This window comes from Xyrauchen texanus, chromosome 39 (genome assembly GCF_025860055.1).
Source record: "Xyrauchen texanus isolate HMW12.3.18 chromosome 39, RBS_HiC_50CHRs, whole genome shotgun sequence".
NCBI classification, from domain to species: Eukaryota; Metazoa; Chordata; class Actinopteri; order Cypriniformes; family Catostomidae; genus Xyrauchen; species Xyrauchen texanus.
This window is the reverse complement of record NC_068314.1, coordinates 21,543,454-21,565,624: the sequence shown is the minus strand read 5'-3', so window position 1 is coordinate 21,565,624 and position 22,171 is coordinate 21,543,454. Positions and strand designations below refer to the sequence as shown.

Genomic DNA, 22,171 nt, shown 5'->3' with positions numbered 1-22,171 from the left:
AATAAGCAAATCCATTGGGACATTCCCGTTTCCTGGGACAGAATAGTGTTGGTTTCAGTACAGAGACTTTGGATATTGATATTAATCTGAACGTATACCTTACATAATAACCATGGAGATATTTCCTTTCCAGAAATGAAGGATTATATTCCAAGCTAATATATCAACATAAAACTATATAAAATTTGGGACACACACTTGTCAATGTTGCGTAATGCCACCGCAGTCGGTGGGGGGGGGGTTGGGGGTCGGTCCCTTAACTCTTATGGGGGGTCAGTGTTTAAACAAAGATTTTGTATGAACTGTAAGATTAATCACTAATGTATTATGACTATGAGCCAAATTACCAGAGAAGAGAGTGGCACCTTCCCTGGAGGGATGGAGTCTGTTTCTCTTTAGCAGATCAGGTCTACCCCCAAAACTCTTCCAATTGTCTATAAATCATATTCTATTCTCCAGACACCACTAAGACATCCAGCCATTCAGTGACACTAATCTACTATAAACCTTTTCACCACGATGAGCAGGGAAGTGGCCAGAGCATATTACAGTGTCTGACATTGTTTTTGCAAGTTCACACACCTCATCTTGAGATCGATGTGAATCCCTCGTGATAAGTGGTGCTTTGAGATCGATGCAATAATCCATGTAACACAGAGGCGAAAAATGGGTGTTTATGAGTTTAATCACAATTAAAATACAAAGCAGATACGTGGAAAATGCACGCAGTTGAATCACAATAAGAGAATTATGCGGGGAAAACCTGATGGCAGATGTTAAGGATTAAAAGCTGAAAAACGATAGATAAGCAATGCTAAAAAGCTAGCAGGCTACAAACACAGACTCAAGCTAGGTGCCAGCAGCAACAGGTAAAATACACACAGATGAAACAGTAAAAAAAAAAAAACACAACAAGCTACATGATTTGCGGCATCAATCATGTCCATAGCACAAATGTTGAGGGACAGGTAACACTCCAAATTTTAATACTTATGGTTAGGTCTTTTAAAAAATAGCATTAAAAACAGGGCTGCTTGCTTAGGCAATATGATTTCATATTTCATATAATGTGTTATGTAAGTCTATCGTAGTCTTAAGAGCACAATAAAGCTTAGGTTAACTGCATAAAGGACTTTTATTGCAGAATCTATCCTCCAATCTCCCATTGCTCAGCTGTGTCAATGACCCTTTAACCAGACATGATTACTCTGCTGTGACAGTTCTATTTGTGAGGCTGTTGGATGCCACAATCCATAGCGTTGAGCCAAAGGCATAAACAGACTCTCACATAGGTTAGACCTACACTATAAATCTGAGTCTATGTAGTCTGTGTCCATGCCTCAGGAAAAACATGTTATTTCCTTGGCAGTCCTTTAGTCTACAGATTTTTCTGAATCCTCTTTGGAAATCTTTAGATGGTAAACCTGACGAAATTTGTGGGAATTTAATTTGAAATATATCCCTTATCTACGGCAGCCTGGAATAGATTATCTTTTCTCCTCTCCTCTCACAATCAGCAGAAGAAAAGGTTAAACCAATAATCTCTGGGTACTGAACTATTTAGCCTTGACATTTAAGTATGTTTTGCTGAGTTATGGTTATTAGATTTGTAATGTGAATATGAGTATGGGGTCATTAGACTAATTTGAGTTTTTCTGCTGGGATGTAGACCAGGAAGAAAGAGAGAGATATTATATTGCTTGTTAAGGCATTTGAACACAATTTGTGCTACACACATGGGTGATACCTCAAATAGGGAAGGCAGGTCCATTCATCCGGGCCATATCTAGGGACCAGAAATCAGTAAAGACATGGGCATGGGTTCTTTTGTCTTGGGCCAGAAAGCAACCACCTAAAACAACCTAGCAACCACTCAGCAAACTCCAAGGTTCCTTGTTTTTTTAGGTGTCCTTTGAAGCTTTCTTTTGAAACTTATTTTGATGTGAATCAGATTCAAGGCCTCTACTCACTTCATGTGAATTCGAAGAAGAACGGGTGTGATGTAATTTGAACCAAATACTGCCAAAAAAGAGGTCTTTTTGAGTTCAATTTGGTGGTTCGTATCAGCTTGCCAGAGAAAACTTTCAGGACCTTTTGGCTGCTAGAACCTTCTTACTGCTATTTTGTCCACAAAATAGATAGGTGTCTGACAGCCCTCCCCTTTCTGTTGTCTGTGAATGTGTTTGTTATTATTCAGTTTATTCTTTGGTTTGTTTTCTCTCCCTTGTGAGTTTTGTGTTGTTAAAATTTTTTGTTTTGTTTAAATAAATATGCTGCTTCACTCGTGTGCTGTCTGCAGCTGAAAGCACTTCACACATCTGCCCAAAGTAAGAAATCATCATTCTTTTGTCTGTATTCTAGTGGTGGTGATTTTGATTCATATTAGTGACTTAAGTCTGATTCAGTTCACCAAAAAATTTGTTCAGATTCGTTCTTTGATTCGTTCGTGAAATTACACCTTTGCATGAGTAGATGTTGCCAAATGACCGTCTCTTATGTTTTGAACGAGTCATTCATGACTGTGACATGCAATTATTATCCTTTATTCAAATTCTCTTGTGCAACTGCTGAGCATGACTTTTTATCAAGCTATACAAAAAAGACTAAACGTTTTTAAAGGCCGTATGTCATTGTATTGTGTGGTCATCACTCCCTTTTATTCATAATTCATCTGGGGCTGGTTGCACCAGCTATACGTAAGTTACAACTTGGGCTATTTGTGGCGTAAATGGGCACTAAGTCACAATTTATACACTACTAAATATTTGAGCGTTGCACCATTAAACTTATGGAGAATGTAACCCTACTTATAATCTAAAGATTTACGGAAGCCTCCGACCAGGAGCAACAGTTGTAAAAATAAAAAGCAGACTGATATTTTGACATCAATGAGCTCATGTTTTTACGTAATCGGCTTCAATCCATTCGACATACAGTATGATGTGGACATTTACACTCGTTTACATTTACAAGAGAGAAAACTAAAACTTTTAAGTGTCTCTTCAGCATGAAACCATTCTTATGGTGCAGTTTTCAGTGTGTCAAGTTTCAACACATTCAAAATATATATATATTAAGCATTCTTATTTGCTCAAGTAACTGTGTGCTGTAATAAATTATATGATACGTAATAGAAGATTTGATAAATAGTATATTTGCCCTGTGTAAATAACAATATATAGGAACTGTATCTAAAATTAATAAGGGGTGATGACTAAATACTAATACAACAGGCTGGGAAAATAGACATTTGTTCATTTTAATATCTTGTTCATTTTAATATCCTATAGGATATTAAAATGAACAAATATCTATTTTCCCATATGGAGGTGAAAAAAAGACAGATTCAAAAAGACAAATTCATTCACAAAAGAAACGTTCACTCTTTTATACACCCATCTTTGTAGTAGTATCAATGCCATTATAAATTACAAAAACAGAGTGTAGTGTATATTATCTCTTACAAAAAATCTAAAGTTCTAGATGATTCTAAAGTTCTTAGATGTTCCTCTTAATGTGTCTCTGTTTGAGGGACACTCCTACAGTCTGTGACATGTTTTTTCACACATTTCCTCATCCACACGACCTTAAAACATCTCTGCCCTCAGCTGAGATATTACATGATTTAACTGCTCAAACTGTTAGAAGACTGTGTTCAGACTGTGTTAGCCAAGATGAAGCAGATTGAGTGGAAAAACATCTGTTGTAGTTCACTAGCATGTCTGATGTGATACCTTTAGTGTGAAGGAGATGCTTGGAATTCCTTTTCCTTAGGCTGTTTTTGAACAAGTGGTGCATGTCAAAAGCAGCTTAATTTGTAAAAGATGTGATTAACCTAAAAAATAAATAAAAAAAAATCTAAAATAGCAGTGGAAAAAGAATGTACATTTATGGTGCAGAATCTACAAGAATAATCAGAATCTTTATATTTTTGCCTGCCAAGAAAACCAAACTCATGTGGATACAATTATTGTTTCACAAGTGCACAGTTTTTCATATATTTACATTTACATATTTGGTAGACACTTATCCGAAAAGACACAGTGCATTCAAGGTAAAGATGTTTATATTACTGTATGTGTGTTCCCTGGGAGTCAAACCCATTATCTTGGCAATGCTAACACAATGCTCTATCATTTGAGCTACAGAAATGAGAGACATCTTGGAGACAGATTAGGCCTGATCCTATTAAAAGTAAATTCACTGGTATGTCACTATTGACAGGATAAAATTAGTCCAAGACTTTTCAAAATGGACCAAAGCGCCAGTCCCCCCCCCCACATTTGCAAGACCAGTATACACCACTCGTTTGAAGTATCTTACAGTTATCAGTACGTTCTGATGGAAGCTCAAAGATTAATGTAGGCAGAAAATGTTTATGTAGGCAATTGTTATCTTACGAAATTCAAACATTATTAAGTGTGACTTATGTACCTCAGACACACACACCCCATGACGTGTCATCACATTCCAAATTTTAAACACTTTTTCACTAAGTCAGAACTTATCTGATAAATCTGTGTCATGAATTGATATGCTCTTACATGAAATTACATGACGACTTGGACACGCTGTTGACAGCTATTAAAGGGTTAAACTAGTAAAAGAAAATCTAATGTGCTGGCATATGATGCATGCTGATCGGATCTGCTCCGAGATACTACTGTTGTTTGTGTTAGCAGTGGCTGATAAGCATGTGATGGGGAGGAAAATTAGTCCGACATATGACCCTCATTTTGCACATGACTGAGCCTCAACGACACTGCATCTGTAGCCGTATACAAAAAAAGTAATGAAAAAAATCAGCATTCTGAGTTGCTGACTGTCCTGTTAGCACATTATTATGCATTTTAATGCTTGATAAAGCTGACCAACTAACCCTGAGCCTAGTGCTGCAACAGACACTTAGTGAAAATATTAGGCACTTCAGCAATTGGGGACAGTGCTTTGGATTTCGGTAAGCACGGAACAATTTTAGATGAATAACCTTAGACCTACTGTTGCAGAATTCACAGTGAGCCCGGTTAATCTGCCAATCTGGAACGATTATCTCAAATTGGACAAAAATTAGAACACTGAAGGGATAGTTCACCCAAAAATGAAAATTCTCTCATCGTTTACTTACCCATACGCCATACCAGATGTGTGACTCATCTGCTGAACTCAAATGAAGATTTTTTAAAAAATCACATAAATCAGCATAAAATCATTTTATATGACTATGGTTCCAATGGTTAAATCAATGTCTTCAGAGGCATTAAGGTTGTGGGTGAGAGATCCTTTTTTACTATAAATTCTCCTCCTTGCTCAGTCAATCTCCACTTTCACTTTCCCATTCTTCTTGTGTTTTTGGTAATTCACATTCTTCATGTATATCTTCCCCTACTGGTCAGGGAGAATAATTTCTAGCAAAATAAATATTTAAATATTGATTTGTTTCACACGCAGACCTATCATATAACTTATGAAGATATAGATTAAAACACTGGAGTCATATGGCTTACTTTTATGATGCCATTATTAGCTTTTTGGAGCATCAAAATGTTTTCCCCTTTCACTTGCATTGTGTGGAACTTAGATCTTCTAAAAATGATAATTTGTGTTCTGCAGAAGAATGTCATACACATCTGGGATGGTACAAGGGTGAGCAAATAAGATCATTTTCCAGATACTATCCCTTTAACCTGCATGATCAACAAATCAACGCTGCATTGCTCACTCGCAGTGTAGTAACTTAATTTATTATTACAGGATTATTCTCTTTCTGCTGTGAGTTTGAGGCTTTCAATAATTAAATGTAGAATGTTTTACATGTTTGTAAAATTCATGATTTAACATTCCAAGAGGAACATGAAATATTTGTATGCACATATACTGTAAATATGTTCAGTTGTTTTGCTTAATGCTGGAGTGGGTTATGGGGTTACTGGAGGACTGCAGTATTTTGTGCTGTGTATCAGTCTGTCTGGATATGGAGGTGAATTTTGCTGAAAAAGCAGGTCTGGTTTGTGGTGAAGGGAAGCAGACCTGACAGACATGAACTCTTGCATCTAAAATCCCATGCAACTGCTGAATCAATGAATGATGCAAATATTAATGCATATCAAGACCTTACGCTACACTAACAGGGAAAAAAGAAAAAACCTGTTGCCCTTTCAAAACTTGTATGCAATTCCCTGGGTATCCTGGGTTTCCTCTATAAGTTGGTCAAAATGCTCACCTTCATTCTGGTCATTTAATATGGCTCATATCTCTCCTTCAATGCAAGCTTATATTGCATTATTTTTATGATTTGCCTTTTTTATTGTCTACTCAGCCAAAATCTCTTAGAAAAGTTAAATCAACCCTCTCCTCAACCTAATCTCTCTCAGCTGCATGTCACTCATCTAACAGGCGGGGTTGTCTGTGAGTGTACAGGAGTTGAAGAACAGCTTTCACATTCTTCTTTTCCCTGACGGCATGTCACCACAGATTTCAAACATTCTCGTACTGGGGCCGACGCTACAGCTGCGTCCTACAGTAGACAGGGCTGACAGCAGGCCATCTTACGGTCTGGAGGACCTTTTGGGCTGGACCATTAGCAAATGAAGCAAGGAAGTGTGTGTGTGTATGTGTTCACAAGAAATGAGTGTGTGTGTTGAATGAGGACGTTCCTGATCGGAAAACAGATTTTGTCACTAGGGATAAGCTTCACACTTGCAACACAGCAATCTTCCACTCACAGCCATAGAGGCTGTGGTCAACATGAAATTAGCCATTTTACGCTCTTCTTGGACTCAGTTGCACTATTGATACAAGGAATTTTTGCAGTTTCAGTCCAGATCTTAATATGTTTTGCTATTGCTCAATTGAACTCAGCATGACAGAATTCTCAGAAAGCTCCCATTTTCCCAAATATTTCCCTTCTTTTCTTTGTAGAAAATCACCATATTAAACTGTATCTTAGCAGTCAATGAAACATTTAACAGATTACAGCCCTACAGTTCTTTCTACATCATATATCTCAACTTTTATGTCATTGCACTAATACAAATATTTGAGTCAGTAAGAATTTTGCTACCTTCAATCCCCCAGTGAAGTTCCAACTTATTAACTTTAAAAATCGTAACTGTCCTGATGTTCGTATGAGTGATTTTGTTTGGAATAAAATGGATACACTGGTTTCTTATTTCTTTCTTTTTTAAATGTAGTGCAAAAGGTGCACATTTGTGCATACTACAAGTGAAGTCGGAAATATTGCAATTCCGAGTGCAAATGAATGACCAAGCAAAGTCATATTTACTAGTGGGAAACTCGGATTTCTAGATGAAAACAGAGTTTGCGACTTGTGATGTTGGAAGGGGTATGTCAACATGAAAGATGATGACAGCAATAATTTTGCAAAATGTTTTCAATTGCAGTGCTTTATTTTAATAATATTAATTTGTTCAACCTGAAGACATGACTATATACATTTTTGAAAAACTTGTTATACGTGTCTCCAGGTACATTTCCCTGCAGTTTCCAGTAGAGTCACTACAACAACTATGTGTTATTCACTTCACTCAAATTATGATTTAATGGATAATTATGGCTTTATAAATACTTGTTTTTCTCTCTTATTCAGACCCTGCTATTTTATGATATAGACACATTTACTCAAACACATCTTTAGAGAAACATTTTAATTCTTGTATTACAGACCCACCTACATATACATATTTATTCCAACTTGATTTACTTGTGCATTAGCTCACCTGATAAGGCATTGGACTTAAGCTGCATGAAATTATGTGGTTGCTTCAGAAATTGTGCTTTTTGTTTTTTTTAGACATTGATAAGGTAAGGATGTATTTTTTAGTGTCTCATATATATTCAAACACAATTGGTTAGGTTCAGGCAAAAGTTTTAGGTCAGGGGAGCATGTTATATATATATATATATATATATATATATATATATATATATATATATATATATATATTTTTTTTTTTTTTTTTTTTTTTTTGAAAACGATACCATCTTACAATGACTCCATCTTACTTGCTTTTGTACCCCAGTTGGGCATTTCACTCTAAAACTGGTGCCAAATGTGCTATACAGCACATACATTTGAATGACAAACATTTTGTCACGTAAAGTTCATGAGACCAGGCTGAATTTGTTATATACGAGAGACTTTATAGTCAACTTATGTTAAGGGATAGTTTACCCAAAGATTTCAATTCTCATTTACTCACCCTCATGCCATCCCAGGTCTGTATGGCTTTCTTTCATATACTGAACTCAGATTAACATTTTATTTTTAAATTCTCAGGTATTTTGATCCATACAATGCAAGTGAATGGGTGCCAAAATTTTAAGCTCCAAAAATCAGTCTCCTCTGACAGGCCGGGGGCGAGGCCGGGTCGTGATTCCCGCACACCCGGCCCTGGCTAATCAAGCCTCAGAGAGGGATAAAGGCCGACTAGAAACTGCAGTGTGAGTGAGATTTACGGACAGCTGTCCGACACCTTTGTGTGTTTGTCTTTTTGTTTAAGTTTCATATTAAAATATGATTTATATTGTCAAGCCAGACTGGGGACCGGGAGCGCGTCGTTCCAATCCGGCCCCGCCCTCCCCCGCTCTACACTCTCTCACACTGTAGCTTCCAGTAGGCCTTTATCCCTCTCTGATGCTTGATTTGCCTGTCACATCACCATAAAATGAATCCATAAAACTCCAGTGTTTTAATCCTTATCTTGAGAAGCGATATATAAGTGTGGGTGAGAAACGGATAAATATTTAAGTAATTTTTTACAATAAATTCTCCTCCCTGCTCAGTCAATCTCTACTTCAACTTCCACTTTCACATTCTTCTTGTGTTTTTGATGATTTACTTGCGTCATCCATATCACCACCTACTGGGCTAGAAGTATTTCTAGCAAAAAAGGACTTAAATATTGATCTGTTTCTCACCCACATCATGTCACTTCTGAATATATGGAATAAAACACTGGAGTTATATGGATTCATTTTATGATGCCTTTGTGTTTTTTTGGAGCATCAAAATTTTGGCACCCATTCACTTGCATTGTATGAACCTACAGAGCTGAGATTTTTTTCTAAAAATCTTCCTTTGTGTTCTGCAGAAAAAAGTTTCATTTTTGGGTGAACTATCCCTTTAAGCTTGTGAGTGACCCTTCACTGTTTTTTTTTTTTTTTTTCAAATTAATTAATGATTTGTAAGATACCATGCATTAATAAATATTATTGGTCAATTAAAAGTGATGCAGGTATATTTAAACATAGAAAAAAAGCTTTTGCAGTTAATTTCATATTTCTTTTTGTTAGCCTTCTCTATTTTATTTCTCAATTTAAATGTGCTACATGTCGTAAAAGCAAATGCCCAACATGAACATAGGAGCTTCCTAGGTGCAAAAGAGCAGCATAAGTGTAGAACATTCTGGTGCTGCCATAGAGAATGACAAAAAAGGTCATTCTGGTTGTGAATGCCTGTCACCTCATTAACCGGGTGAATGAGTAGTAGTTTCTGTCAAGCTTTATTGTTATTCTGCATTAAAAATACACAAAGAGCATAGTCAACATTCACAATTTCAAGTTATGAAGATCAATACCAGTCAGCTAGAAGAGTCTTGGTACTGGTAAACACGACATTGTGGTGCAATTCATTCATACTATCTCTTAAATACGATCATTCTGAGGCAACTTGAAGGCAGCATTATTAACTATGTGATATCACAGTCCTCTCAGTTCCCAGAAATAGCTAAGGAAGTCCAGAAGCCAGAGCAGGAAACAAATCTGTCCTCTGATTGTTCTATCTGCCTTATATGTTCTTTCTCTTTCTCTATCTCGCAGGATGTCAGAATCAGTCACACAGCATGAGCGGCTCCAGGCTATAGCAGTAAGTCAGATTCTCACACTCCATGTTCCTCTGGATTCCTAAACCCACCTACTGAACCCATTTCATGGATCACAATCTGGGTCAGGGATTTTTACAAATGTCACCGATCTCAAAAGTATTTGATTTGTCAATCTGTGTCTAACAGTGTTGGTCTAAGTTATTAAAATTGAAACAGAAACCAGGTCAGATGTATTTAAAGGGGAAATTTGTCATTTTTTCATTGTTAAAATACCTTCTATCCCACTTTAATATGCAGACACAACAATAAGTGGGCCATTCAGATTAATTCCACCAAAAAGTGTAAACACTGTGACCATTTCAACATTACCGAGCATCCTAACCAGCCCGATATTGGCTCAACCAATAGTGTGAGTTTGGGGTGGGACTATCTGTTTTATGACTAGTAGAAGGGAGTGTTCTAGAAACCTGTTTGAAAACAGAACAAATACACACTTCACCTTTAAGTTGGAAAGAGGCATATTGCAGTAAAATAGTGATAAATCAACTAGCCAACCTTTTCAACTGAGAGCTAATGACCAGGCCAAGCCCTGTGGTCTTTTATTTTTGCTGTTTTAACCATTAATAAACACCACTGACAAATATTGGGAATCCTGTTTCATATTTAAAAATTCTGAGTCTGGTGTTTTGTATCGTCAAAGGATTTTGGCCCTTTGACATCATATTGTATGTATCTATGCTCCCCAACAAAACTAATATTGTAACATATAAACACCCCAGCCTTATGGGTTTGCATTACACAGCTTTATCTTGTTTTGTAGTCTATGTAACATACATCATTTTAGTCTGTTAATCAATGCACTCTTTCTAGCCCTCACACACGAGTACATGTATTTAGGTGCATACTTCACACGCGCAATCACACATGTACTCTCGTTCTTGGATTGTTTCCTCACTCGCCGATTGATGAGCATACGCTTCTCAGCTCATTTTCTCTTACATGCAAATGTTGTTAGCACTCATTAGCACAACATAGAAACTGAACATACGTGAGTTTGTCTCTTGAGAGTTAATTCCCAACAAAAACTATACATAAGTATGTCTCTTTATTTCACTGATTAAAGTGTCTGCATGTCTGTGCTAAAGGTATAGCTCATCCAAAAATGAAAATCCTGTTATCATTTACTCACCCTTCCAAACATGTATGAGTTTTTTTTTTTCTATCATGGAAAACAAAAGAAGATGCTTAGCAGGATGACAGCCTCAGTCACATTTACTTTCAATCTATAGAAAAAAATGCAATGAACGTGAATGGTGACTGAGGCTAACATGCACCTTTTGAATTCCCCGGAAGATAGAAAGTCGTACAAGTTTGAAACAACATTAGGCGGAGCAAATGATGACAGAATTATCTTTTTAGGGTAAATTCCTTTTATGTGAATATCAACTACTTTTAGGAAAATTGTGCTTTGTCTGACCTTTTAGACTGAAATACAAATTCTAGAGAGACAGAGCTGCAAACAAATTTCATTTTTTTTCTCAGGAAAAGAGGAAAAGACAGACAGAAATTGAGAACAAGAAGAGACAACTAGAAGATGACAAACGACAGCTCCAGCACCTCAAGGTAAGACAGACATCACAGGGCCAAATCATTTGGCATGTTCATTTCCCCTGTAACATTGGCATTTGAAAATTCATCCCATTACTTCACTCTTTTATTTGTGCAGTATGGAAAATAACTCGGTGACTGGAGAGAATGACTTGTGTGACTTCATACAATCTAGATTGAATATTTCCTGACCATTTAACTCAATCCAACTCAGAATATAATGAATTTGTTTTATTGTGTATATTGTTTGTTATTTAAGCAATAAAGTCGGATTTTCAGTTAACAGTACTTTATTACAGGGGTCATAACATGCATTATTTTTATTATTTTAATATGTTCCTTGAGGTTCACTTATAATATTAGTATTTTTTGTGTGTGCAAAACACAGTCAAACATGATCCTTTTCAACCCTCAAGAGAGTCAGAATGTTCAATTTTGGTGCTGCTTTTCCTTTAAGACTTGACAGTAAATGCCCACTGTTATGATTGTCTCTCTGATCTTGACTGACCTGCCCTCTCCTTGCCATCTCACTGCTTACCACTACTGGGCGGGACTACGGAAGAGATAAGATAAAGTAGGCATTGATGTGTTGTTGTGGAGGTGGTCAGATGCAAATGTCTACCACAGTTTGATGTCACATTGTGGAGGATGAACCATTTTGGCAGCTTGGTTTCAACAAATGCTCTTATTACAGTGAGGAGAGAGTTCTGAAACTCACAGTATGTTTTTTTTTAGTACAATGAACTCTTGTGAAAAGATCAAGGGAAATTTGATTCCTCTTGCCATGATCCCTTTAAGCAAATTCATTAAATGTCATCCTTCTGCTTGAAGATTCAGTCCCTGACATGCAAATTACACTTAATATTTGGAATCTAGGGGTGCTGTACTATGATTCAAAGTAGCTATGTAAACGTCTTTGTTATGTACGTAACCTCTGATCCCTGAGATGAAGGGAATGAGACATTGCATGCTAACACATATGAGATTGTCCTTCCACATGACGTAGTTGAAACCTCTCTACAATAATGCCAATATTCTAATATTGGCTATGGTGTTTGAGCCCTGCCATTTAGGTGCTAAGCTGTTCGCTATAAAAGCAGGTGTGCAAACACCATTCTTCAGAATTTTCTGACTGAAGGTCAAGGAGGGCATCGCTCGCACCTCAAAAGAGTCTTGTAGTGCGGCCAGCATTCTCAATGTCTCGTTCCCTTCGTCTCAAGGAACCGAGGTTACATACATAACCGAGACGTTACCTTACGACTCAGTTCATTTGACATTGCGTGCTAACGCATATAGTGAACAGAATCCCATCATGCCGCACTACATGACAAAACCTTCCAGAGAGGAAACATGATGCCATAGTCCCATGGGATGGCGAACGACGTGAGTATGCCGCAATGAGTGACCCTAATGTTGAGCCAGGAAGGGAGCTCTCAGAATGAATATATAAACTGTAGTCACATATTATGAATTAACCCATTCACGAACCAAGTCAGTAAGGGAGTTTATTTATCATGAAAGTGCTTGTGACTTGATGGTAAATTACAACAGCCTGAATACAGGCAAACTTCAGGTGCGTGATCCACAGATATAGTCACCACATAAACTTAGAGCATTGATGGAGTGAGTCCTGCGTCTAATCGCTCTTGACGAAATATAACAATTTCATGTATGGGGCAGTTTACTGGGTCTTTGCCATGTGAAAGACACCAATCAGTGAACACATTCGATTTTAACGCATAAAGGCGTCTCATGGATTGCGCTCTGGCCTGTAAAATGGTGTTTATGACTGAATGCATCATTTCTGGCGCGTTTAGCGTGCTCCGCTCAGGGGCCACACATGTAGGTTCCACAACTTGGGCTGGGGATGCCAGATTGTGCCTTGCGCCTAAGAGAGGAGATCAGCAGTTTTCCCATGGCGAGCTGTATAACATCTCTATAATTTCCGGAAACCATGGCTGATTGGGCCATTTTGTCACAACCAATAAAATCGTTTCCTTGTCCTCTCGGACTTTGCATATGACAGAGTGAATTAGGCACACCATGGGAAACACATATTAGCATTTCGCCAGCCATTTGTGGGCCATTGCTTCCACTCATATCAAGGCTTGGGACTTCGAGTACCAGAGGGGACAGTGGGCATCCTCCACTGAGGCAAATAGATCAATTGCTGCTTTGCTGAATATTTCCCAAATCCTCAGGACAGTTTGAGGATGAAGTCTTCATTCCCCCGGTATCATCCCTTGGTATGGCAATAGGTCCTCACAGTAATTCAGATGGACTGGGACATATGTCACTCTCAGGGAAAGGAGATGATGCTCGCTCCACAGGAGGAGGTGACGCGTCAGTCTTATCAATTGCGGTGAATGAATTCCACCTTGGCGGTTTATATACACCACAACTGTCATGTTGTCTGAGTGGCCCCGAACATTTCTGAATAGTTCGCTATTTCTGACTGAAAAGCCTTCAAAGCTAGGAATACAGCTGAAAGCTCCAGGCGGTTGATGTGCCATACCCTCCTCGCACCCGTCCAGATGCCGAAAGCCGGGGATCCATCACGCACCACCTCCCAACCTGTGTTGGAAGTGTCCGTAGTCACAACTTTCCACCTGAAAATCTGCCCCAATGTGATACCTCGCTGGTAGAAGGCAGGAGCTATCCAAGGTGCTAGACCAGCTAAATGTAAAGATATAGTGATGTGCCCATGGCCCCAAGCATGTTGTGACACACAACACTTGAGCCAGCACTGAAGAGGTCTCATGTGTAAAAGATCTAATGAATGACCGGAGATGCCGCCGCCAAATAACCTGAATGCGCACTCTGGTGAGGTGCATGTGCCCTCTCACAGAGTTGAGGCAGGATCGCAAAAAGGAGATTTGTTGGCTGAAGATCCTTTTCTGAGTAACCATTTTGAATGGGCACTTTGCAAGTGCGCGATTCAAATGTCTCAGATCTAGGATTGGCCAAAGCCCTCCGTCTTTCTTTGGGACAAGAAAATAATGGCTGTAAAACCCTTTCTGTGTTTGACAATTTGAAACAACCTCTATCGTGTTTTTTGTGACGAGATTATGTATTTCGGCTCGTAACACTGACGCATCTTTGGACAAAACTGTGGAAGACAGAACGCCGGTGAAATGGGGTGGCCGGCGTGCAAATTGGATCATATACTCATGTTCGATTGTTTTTAGCACCCAATCTGAAATACCCATAAGGGCTCGCCATGCATATAACGTATAACGGGACAGAGGGCAATTTGGTTTGTTCATTGTATGAAATATTGTGCTGCTCGCCAGTGGGAAGCGGTTGTGCACAATGTGAGGACTTTGAAGATGAAAATAGCTCTTTACTAAGAATGTGTGAGCGTCTCGTGCTTGTGCAAAAATGCTGTATTCTTTTTTGCATTTATTGCATTTTTTATTGCATTCATACAAATGTGAGACACAGAAACAACATTTTGAAAAATATTGTGAACAGCACTATTTTTTTTCCTGACAACCAACAGTGGGGAGGTGGGGAACTGTGTTGTGTGTCTCCAATCAAGCCTTCTTCAGAGCAGGCTCGGAGGGAACAGTAAGCTATGCATTCCACTTCAAAGGGCTGTGACCGTCAGGAGCGTATTTGCTGCTCGGGAGTTTTTTTCTGCCGGCCCGGGGCGGGCGCTGATATGGCTGCTTCCGTTTGGGCCATGGCTTGTGTGGCCTCACGGGTGATGCAGCGGACTTGGGACTTTTGGACAGACACTGGCTCGAAAAAGAGCGGGAGCGATCCAGCTGTGATATGTTACTCTGTATCGGCATAAAATATCTCATAGCCTGTGATTATTACTGAGTCACGATGTAACACTTGGAAAACGTATCCACAGAGCCACCAAAGAGGCCGGCTGGAGACACATCAAACAGCATGGCTTTTTCCTTGTCATGCATGAGGGTCAGTCAGATGTGATGATTCAGAACTACCAAATCTCCTCAGGTCTAATGAAACAAAAATTTAACTTTTTAGCCAAAATGACCATAATTATGTTTGTAGGAAACAGGGTGAGGCTTTCAAGCCGAAGAACACCATCCCAACTGTGAAGCATGGGGGTTGCAGCTTCATTTTGTGGGGATGCTTTTCTCCAGGAGGGACTGATGCACTTCACAAAATAGATTGCATCATGAGGAAGGAAAATTATGTGGATACTGTATATTGAAGCAACATCTCAAGACATCAGCCATGAATTTAAAGCTTATCGCAAATGTGTCTTCCAAATGGACAATGACCCCAAGCATACCTCCAAAGTTGTGGAAAAACGTCTTGAGGACAACAAAGTCAAGGTATTGGAGTGGCCATCACAAAGCCCTGACATCAATCTGATAGAAAATTTGTTGGCAGAACTTAAAAAGCATGTGTGAGCAAGGAGACCTACAAACCTGACTCAGTTACAGCAGTTCTGTCTGGAGGAATGGGCAAAAATTCCAGCAACTTGTGGAAGGCTACCCAAAAGGTTTGACACAAGTTAAACAATTTAAAGCAATGCTACCAAATACTAACAAATTGTATGTAAACTTCTGACCCACTGGGAATTGTGCTCCTGCTTTTATAGCGGACAGCTTTGTGCCTAAAAGGGCAAACACCAAAGCCAATATTAGAATATTGGCATTATTGTAGAGAGGTTTCAACAAGGTCATGTGGAAGGATACTCCCCATATGCGTTAGCACGCACGCAATGAGTCGTAAGGGTACAGGTGTTTCATGTCATAACTGTTACTACATTGTGCATTGTATCACAACTGAAACACTTTATTGACCAATCAGCATCCAGGACTGGAATTATCTGTTCTATAATGAATGATTAGCCAGTTGTGAACTTTGTGTTTTTGTCTGTAAACTGGTCTATTCTCTTGGCGTTGGGCTTCTAATTGTCATGAAGAGATGGTGTGTTCTTGGATGGCTTCTGTATAAGACTGCTGTGTTGACCAGTCCACAGTGACTTGAAGACTTTTGGACACCCCTGTATGAAATGGTGCAGTTTAGGCCAAGAACACCCATCAGACACAGGAAAGAGAATCGGCTAAGGGGGGTTGATAGGACATCCTGTTTATGTGAAGAGGGAAATGTTTCACCCTGCTAAATATATGCTGTATTATCTCTGTGGCCCCCAGGTCAGGTGTACACGATTGGAAAGGTGTCTTTTCCCTCCCAAATTTCAGTTTTAGAAATATGTTAAAACAGAGATTACATTTAATGTCTCTTGCTATTTCCTAAAATGCACAATGGCATACAAATTATATCTCTACAGTATGTACAGTATACTGTGCACATTATGCAAATTTGTGCATTACAAAATGTGCAGTAGAGAACAAAGCACACCCTGTTGAGCACCAAATACTAGAAAGTTATTTGACGTTCCATTTCCAGTATGACATATGAAGCAGAATTAAAATCAACTGTGAATCTACTTCTTCTGCCAAAAGCTAGGACTGTTTTAACAAAATTGGATTAAAATGTCAAAATAACCTTTTTTCATTTCCAGTTTGGTAACTGGATGTCACTCGCTGGTATTAAACATGCAATGTAGTGAAGTCATGTGACAACAATGTCGCTTCTGTCTGTAACGCTTGTGGTGTGCTGAATGCAGTAGGCTGTACTTGGACGAGATAAGGAGCTTAAACTTAATCAAATTGTTTTGAAGATTGGACCCAAATGTTTCAGACATTATTATCATACCCATGCAGCTTATTTTTGCAGCTGGGTTACTAGCATGTTAAAGTCCTGAAATGCAAACATGTACATTCAATGTGACCTTCATTGATTTATTGACACCAACAAAAACATAAATCGTTAAAACTATTTATTTTTAAAGTGAAACAAGTGCAAATCTTCAAAAAAGATAAGGGGTTTGGAACGCTCCATCAGGTGCTTGAGCCCCCAAACCCCCCTATTTCAACGCCGCTGGCAGTTAGTACTTTGGTGCTCACAGGGGACAGGTTGGAAAGTGGAATTCATAATTTCCCAAACTCATTCGCAATGCCCTCAAATTATTTGTCTGTATTGTCTCTATTAATAAAAGTGGCAAAAGCTCAAAAATAAAATAAAACAATTTGGTCTTGTAAACACTGTGATATTTGAAATTAGCTAGGATTTTCCTGCCTGTGTTTTTTGGAGCTTCAAAACTTTACAGAGCAGCTCTGGTTGCGAGAGACTTTGTTGTGCTGGCCAGAGATAAGTTTCAAAAACTCTCCTCATTAGCAGTTTCTATGGAGCTCCCATTCAGAGTCAGCAAAATGCAGAGAGAGAGAGAGAGAGAGAGAGAGAGAGAGAGAGATGAATAGTCAGTGAATAGTGGGCCGCATGTCTCTAAAGTATGGAGGGGCCTCTGACAGTCCTGAAAACACATGCTCTCTGATATATGAGCAAGCTTTTGTTCAGTTGAGATAACTGCCATAGTGTTCTGCTCAAATACAGAACAATTCAAACCACTTGAGGGTCGAGTTCTAGGCCTCTGGCCAAATCTTGCTCTTGCAAAAATGTATGTATGATATATATACAATTTTGAGGTTTCATTTATTCACTTTCTGTCAGAGAGTGTAAACTTTACACTGAAGTGTTTTGGCTCCAAAACTTCCCTTGTTTTGATTGGCTCGTCAGTTTGTCAAGACTGATTAAAGGATGCATGGCCTCCCTGGGGTGGTCAGGATGTAAATAATGCTGATTAGTTGGATGTGGTTTGATTAATGGGATGGTTAATAACACAAGCCACGTTATTTTGATCCAAAAAGGCACATAAACAGGGAGATAGGCTATGTTTGGAATAGCATAGAATCATTCAAATTTGACTGTTTCTGTTGTGAAGTATGTATTGTGTTCATAGTCCGCAAATTTTGAGTATGCATGAAATACCCAGATGACTTAAACTACATTTACGAAAATGTGCAATATACAACTGAGCACACTGTAAGGAAAACCTTCCATTTCTAGTGTAACAAATTAACTGGAAGTTATAGCACCCAACAATTGTAATCTTTTTCTTGAATAATTATTTGAGCAGACTGCCAAAAGACACATTTTGAAACTTGACGGATAATTCCAAATGCTGTCTGTCTGTAACATATTGTAGCTGGCAAAGGCAATGACGAAGATTATGATGATGAAATGAAGAACCCATGTCCAATTTAATAATCAATGTGAAATCCAAAAACCCTAATCATAAACATGAATAAAACAACATAAACTTGAAACTTAAACACAAACATGAACTTGGTAGGCAAGGCTTAAACTAGACATGAACTTGAAATGTGCTACACAAACTAACATCACTTGACAAAATCTTGACTTGGCATGGCATGGCTTGACAAAATAACAATGTTACATTAACAATACTCGACCCTGGACAATGGCAACATGAGGGATTAAATACATGACATGGGGGAACATAAACCAACGATAAAACAGAACTCTAAACAAGATAATTAAACAATAAACCAAAGAAAACAAGACATGTGAAAATGGAGGGAAAAACAGGACAATGCATGACATGAACAGGAACAAAACTTTTCAAAATAAAAGACATGGAATAAAGACATGAACAAAAACACATCTAAACATGACATATCCTCCCTCTAAAACAAAAACACTGTGCTCAAGAAAGAACAGGAGGAATATGGGGGGGGGGGGGGGCTGAGGACCAAGGTGGAGTTGTAGGGATGGAGGCTCATTTTAGATTGACAGGTAGAACCTTCAACCTAGAACGCTCCCTAGAAGTCCTTGGTTTCACCAAGCCTATTGTCATAAATATGCCAATATAATGGATGTACCCTTGAATGTAGCTCTAGTACTTTTCACATAAAAATAAGTATGAAGGATGAAAATAGATCATGATAGAAATTTTATAGAGAGTGACTGATAAAGATTTTTGTTTTCTAGCGCATCCTCTGAACGTGATGCCACACAAAAACAGCCCTAATAATTTAATCTCAGCAAAAATACCACTAAATATACACATCCTTGTCAAAAAGCTCAAGCGACAGGGAAAGAAAACCATAAATGGGCAAACCATCAAAGGCTGTACTTATCTCATATGAGCATCATAACAAAACTAATCAAAATGAACAAACTCTGAATATTTAGCAGTTATTGTAATCTTATGTAAATCAATGCAACAACAACAATTAATTGAAATGATGAATGGTGGCCATTAACTAATCCAACCAGCAACATATTAGAATAAAATTAACTTTTAAAACTTACCAATGAAGTTCACATGCAGGTAAGCACTCAAGAGCGGTCATCTCCGAGACTCATGTTAACAGCTTGACATACGTATGATCAAAGCTTTTGATTGGCTCTGGGGCAAAGGCAAATGAACCCCTCGGGCCATCATTAATGGCTCGTTGCACATGCGCATGACGTTCTCAGGATCTCTGTTGATTAACATTGAGGACATTGGGCAAGCCCCACACATAGCAAATTAAAACTATTAAAAGGCTTTAACGCAACAAACCTTAATAATAGAATTTCTTGAAAGAATTGAAAGTTTTTCTTGTATAATGGACATAAAACAAGTTTAAGGTGAGGAAATTATTTAATTTCTTGAAATATTAAGCATTTTGCATGACAGCATCACCTCTGGCAGGCTCAACCCCACTTGCCCCCAATGCATAGACGCTGCTGGGGGTGAGTAAACAATGACTGAATTAAACAAATTTTACTTTGTAATACAGTGGCTCAGCAATGATGAGCTTTTAATCTTTGTCCTCTATTTTTGATTGCATTGTGTCAGTGAAGATGTATGTGTGTGTGTGTGTGTGTGTGTGTGTGTGTGTGTGTGTGTGTGGTCAGCACCCGCTCACATGGTAGGTCTCCAGGGAGTGGGAGGTGGCAGTTCAGGCAAAAATGAAAAAGGAGATGAGATCAAACAAAGAAACGAAAGACAGCGAGGTGCAGAATGATTTAGGAGGGAAGGCAAGAATGACCTGTCAGACAAAGGATGATTGGATTACATTTTTAGTGATCTGATTATTTATAAAATAGCATCTGTTGTTGCAAAGTAGCTTTCTTTAGAAAGAATGTGAAAGTGGTGTGCATGAATCCAAATCAAAATGTATAATGCTCATTAGCACAGAAAGGTATTTGACTTCTGAAAAGAGGGAGCTGGCCATCTTCAAAATCTTGATCAGTAACAGCTGGGACAAGCAGGAATGTTCAAGGCCTGCAGTGCACTGTGCAGTAAATGCCTTTAAGGGCTGGACAGCTGCCAAATCATACAGCTCACTTCCATAATGCTCAGTCCTTCAGTGTGCACTATATACATATCTTGTTTGTTGTTTTTTGTGAGCACTTGCAGGAGGAGTAGATATAGCGCTCTATTTGTTTTAGTGCGCAAAGTGGAGCACTACACGCAATGATCATATGCTCCTACTTATCGAATTTTTGTAATTCTAAGTGCAATTTTCATGCCAGGACAAAGCGCAAATGGCCGTGGGCACAGTGGCGGAGCTAGGGGGTCCATGGTGGTCCATGGCCACGGCCACCCCATTGGCCACCCCACTCGCAATTGCTGTTTTAGTAATATTTTTGGTCATTTTTTGCCACAATTTAGTTCTTTAGAGGTGAAATCATCTCTGTACAAATGTACAAACTTAACATGTGCACACCAAGGTCGCTGCACAAATGTCCATGTACTAAAATTAAATATTTACTGCCATGATTGATTGTACCTTCATTTATTTACTATTACTATTCTTTTGAATGGCCATGGAAAATGAAGCATTGTGATAACTATTTTACCTGGTCACAAAAAGTAGTCAGTTATTTACCTGATGAACTTTCACCTTTTGCTGACCATTTATGCTTCGCAGAGCTAATGTGTGCTTCTAAATCACTAGCACCTTTATTAGCAACTGACACATAAGTGCTAGCTTTACATGTCATACATTCTGCTTCCCATGGATCTCGACATGAATGAAAGCATGGGAATTTTATTTAGAATATATTCTGTAAATTTGCACTTTTGTTTGGGCATTGTTTCCACTCAGCTGTCATTTGCTGCTACTGACAGTTTGATGCAGAACACAACAGCGCTTTGTGCGTTAACGGAGAAATTGACAGGCAGGAATTTGTTCAGTAATTGCTGCAAGCCTCTTATAATCGACCAATTGGTGTGCAAGAAGGTGGGACTTACAAAGAGGGGTTAAAGCAATGCTAATATATGCGCACACACAATGTAGTATTAGGCCAGATGCACATCATATGCAACTAAAGCCGTATTCCGGACATTTTCGCAAATTTAGAAATCCCGGCTGGATGCTTTTTTAAGGTCCGAAAAAAAGGACATGTCTGGGAAAAAGAGGACGTATGGTCACCCTACTGTACAAGCATACGTCTTGTATGGTATGTGAATGGCAAACAAATTTCCATGTATCGGCAAAGATTTTAACTTACCAAGAAGCAAACATCAACCATTAGGTGTCAGAGGTGGAGGGTAATATCAGATTCAGAAAATAAGTCAGAGCAGTGTAACTTAGTTCTACACTTAGATTTTAGTGCCAATCAACTGAATAAATTAGGCATAGGAAGGGCTGTGCAGTATTTGGTTAGTAAAGATCTCTTCTCTCATAGGTGATCTCCACAGGCTGGAGATTACTGAAATTAAGCTCCTTTGGGGGCATGATTCACTTTCATCATTGTTCAAAGATGAATGGTTACTTTGGGTGAGGCAATGGTGCTACATTATAAAAATGCAT

The 22,171-nt window shown here is 38.6% G+C and overlaps 1 protein-coding gene across 1 annotated transcript in view; it reads left to right on the top strand.

Moving 5' to 3' along the window:
- Positions 1 to 22,171, top strand: part of LOC127632475 (paralemmin-1-like) — a 44,380-nt gene that overhangs the window by 5,163 nt on the left and 17,046 nt on the right. Inside the window, exons 2-3 of the mRNA XM_052111065.1 lie at positions 9,838 to 9,883; positions 11,385 to 11,465. Of these exons, the coding sequence (XP_051967025.1) occupies positions 9,838 to 9,883; positions 11,385 to 11,465 (127 nt within the window). The remainder of the gene's footprint in view (positions 1 to 9,837; positions 9,884 to 11,384; positions 11,466 to 22,171) is intronic.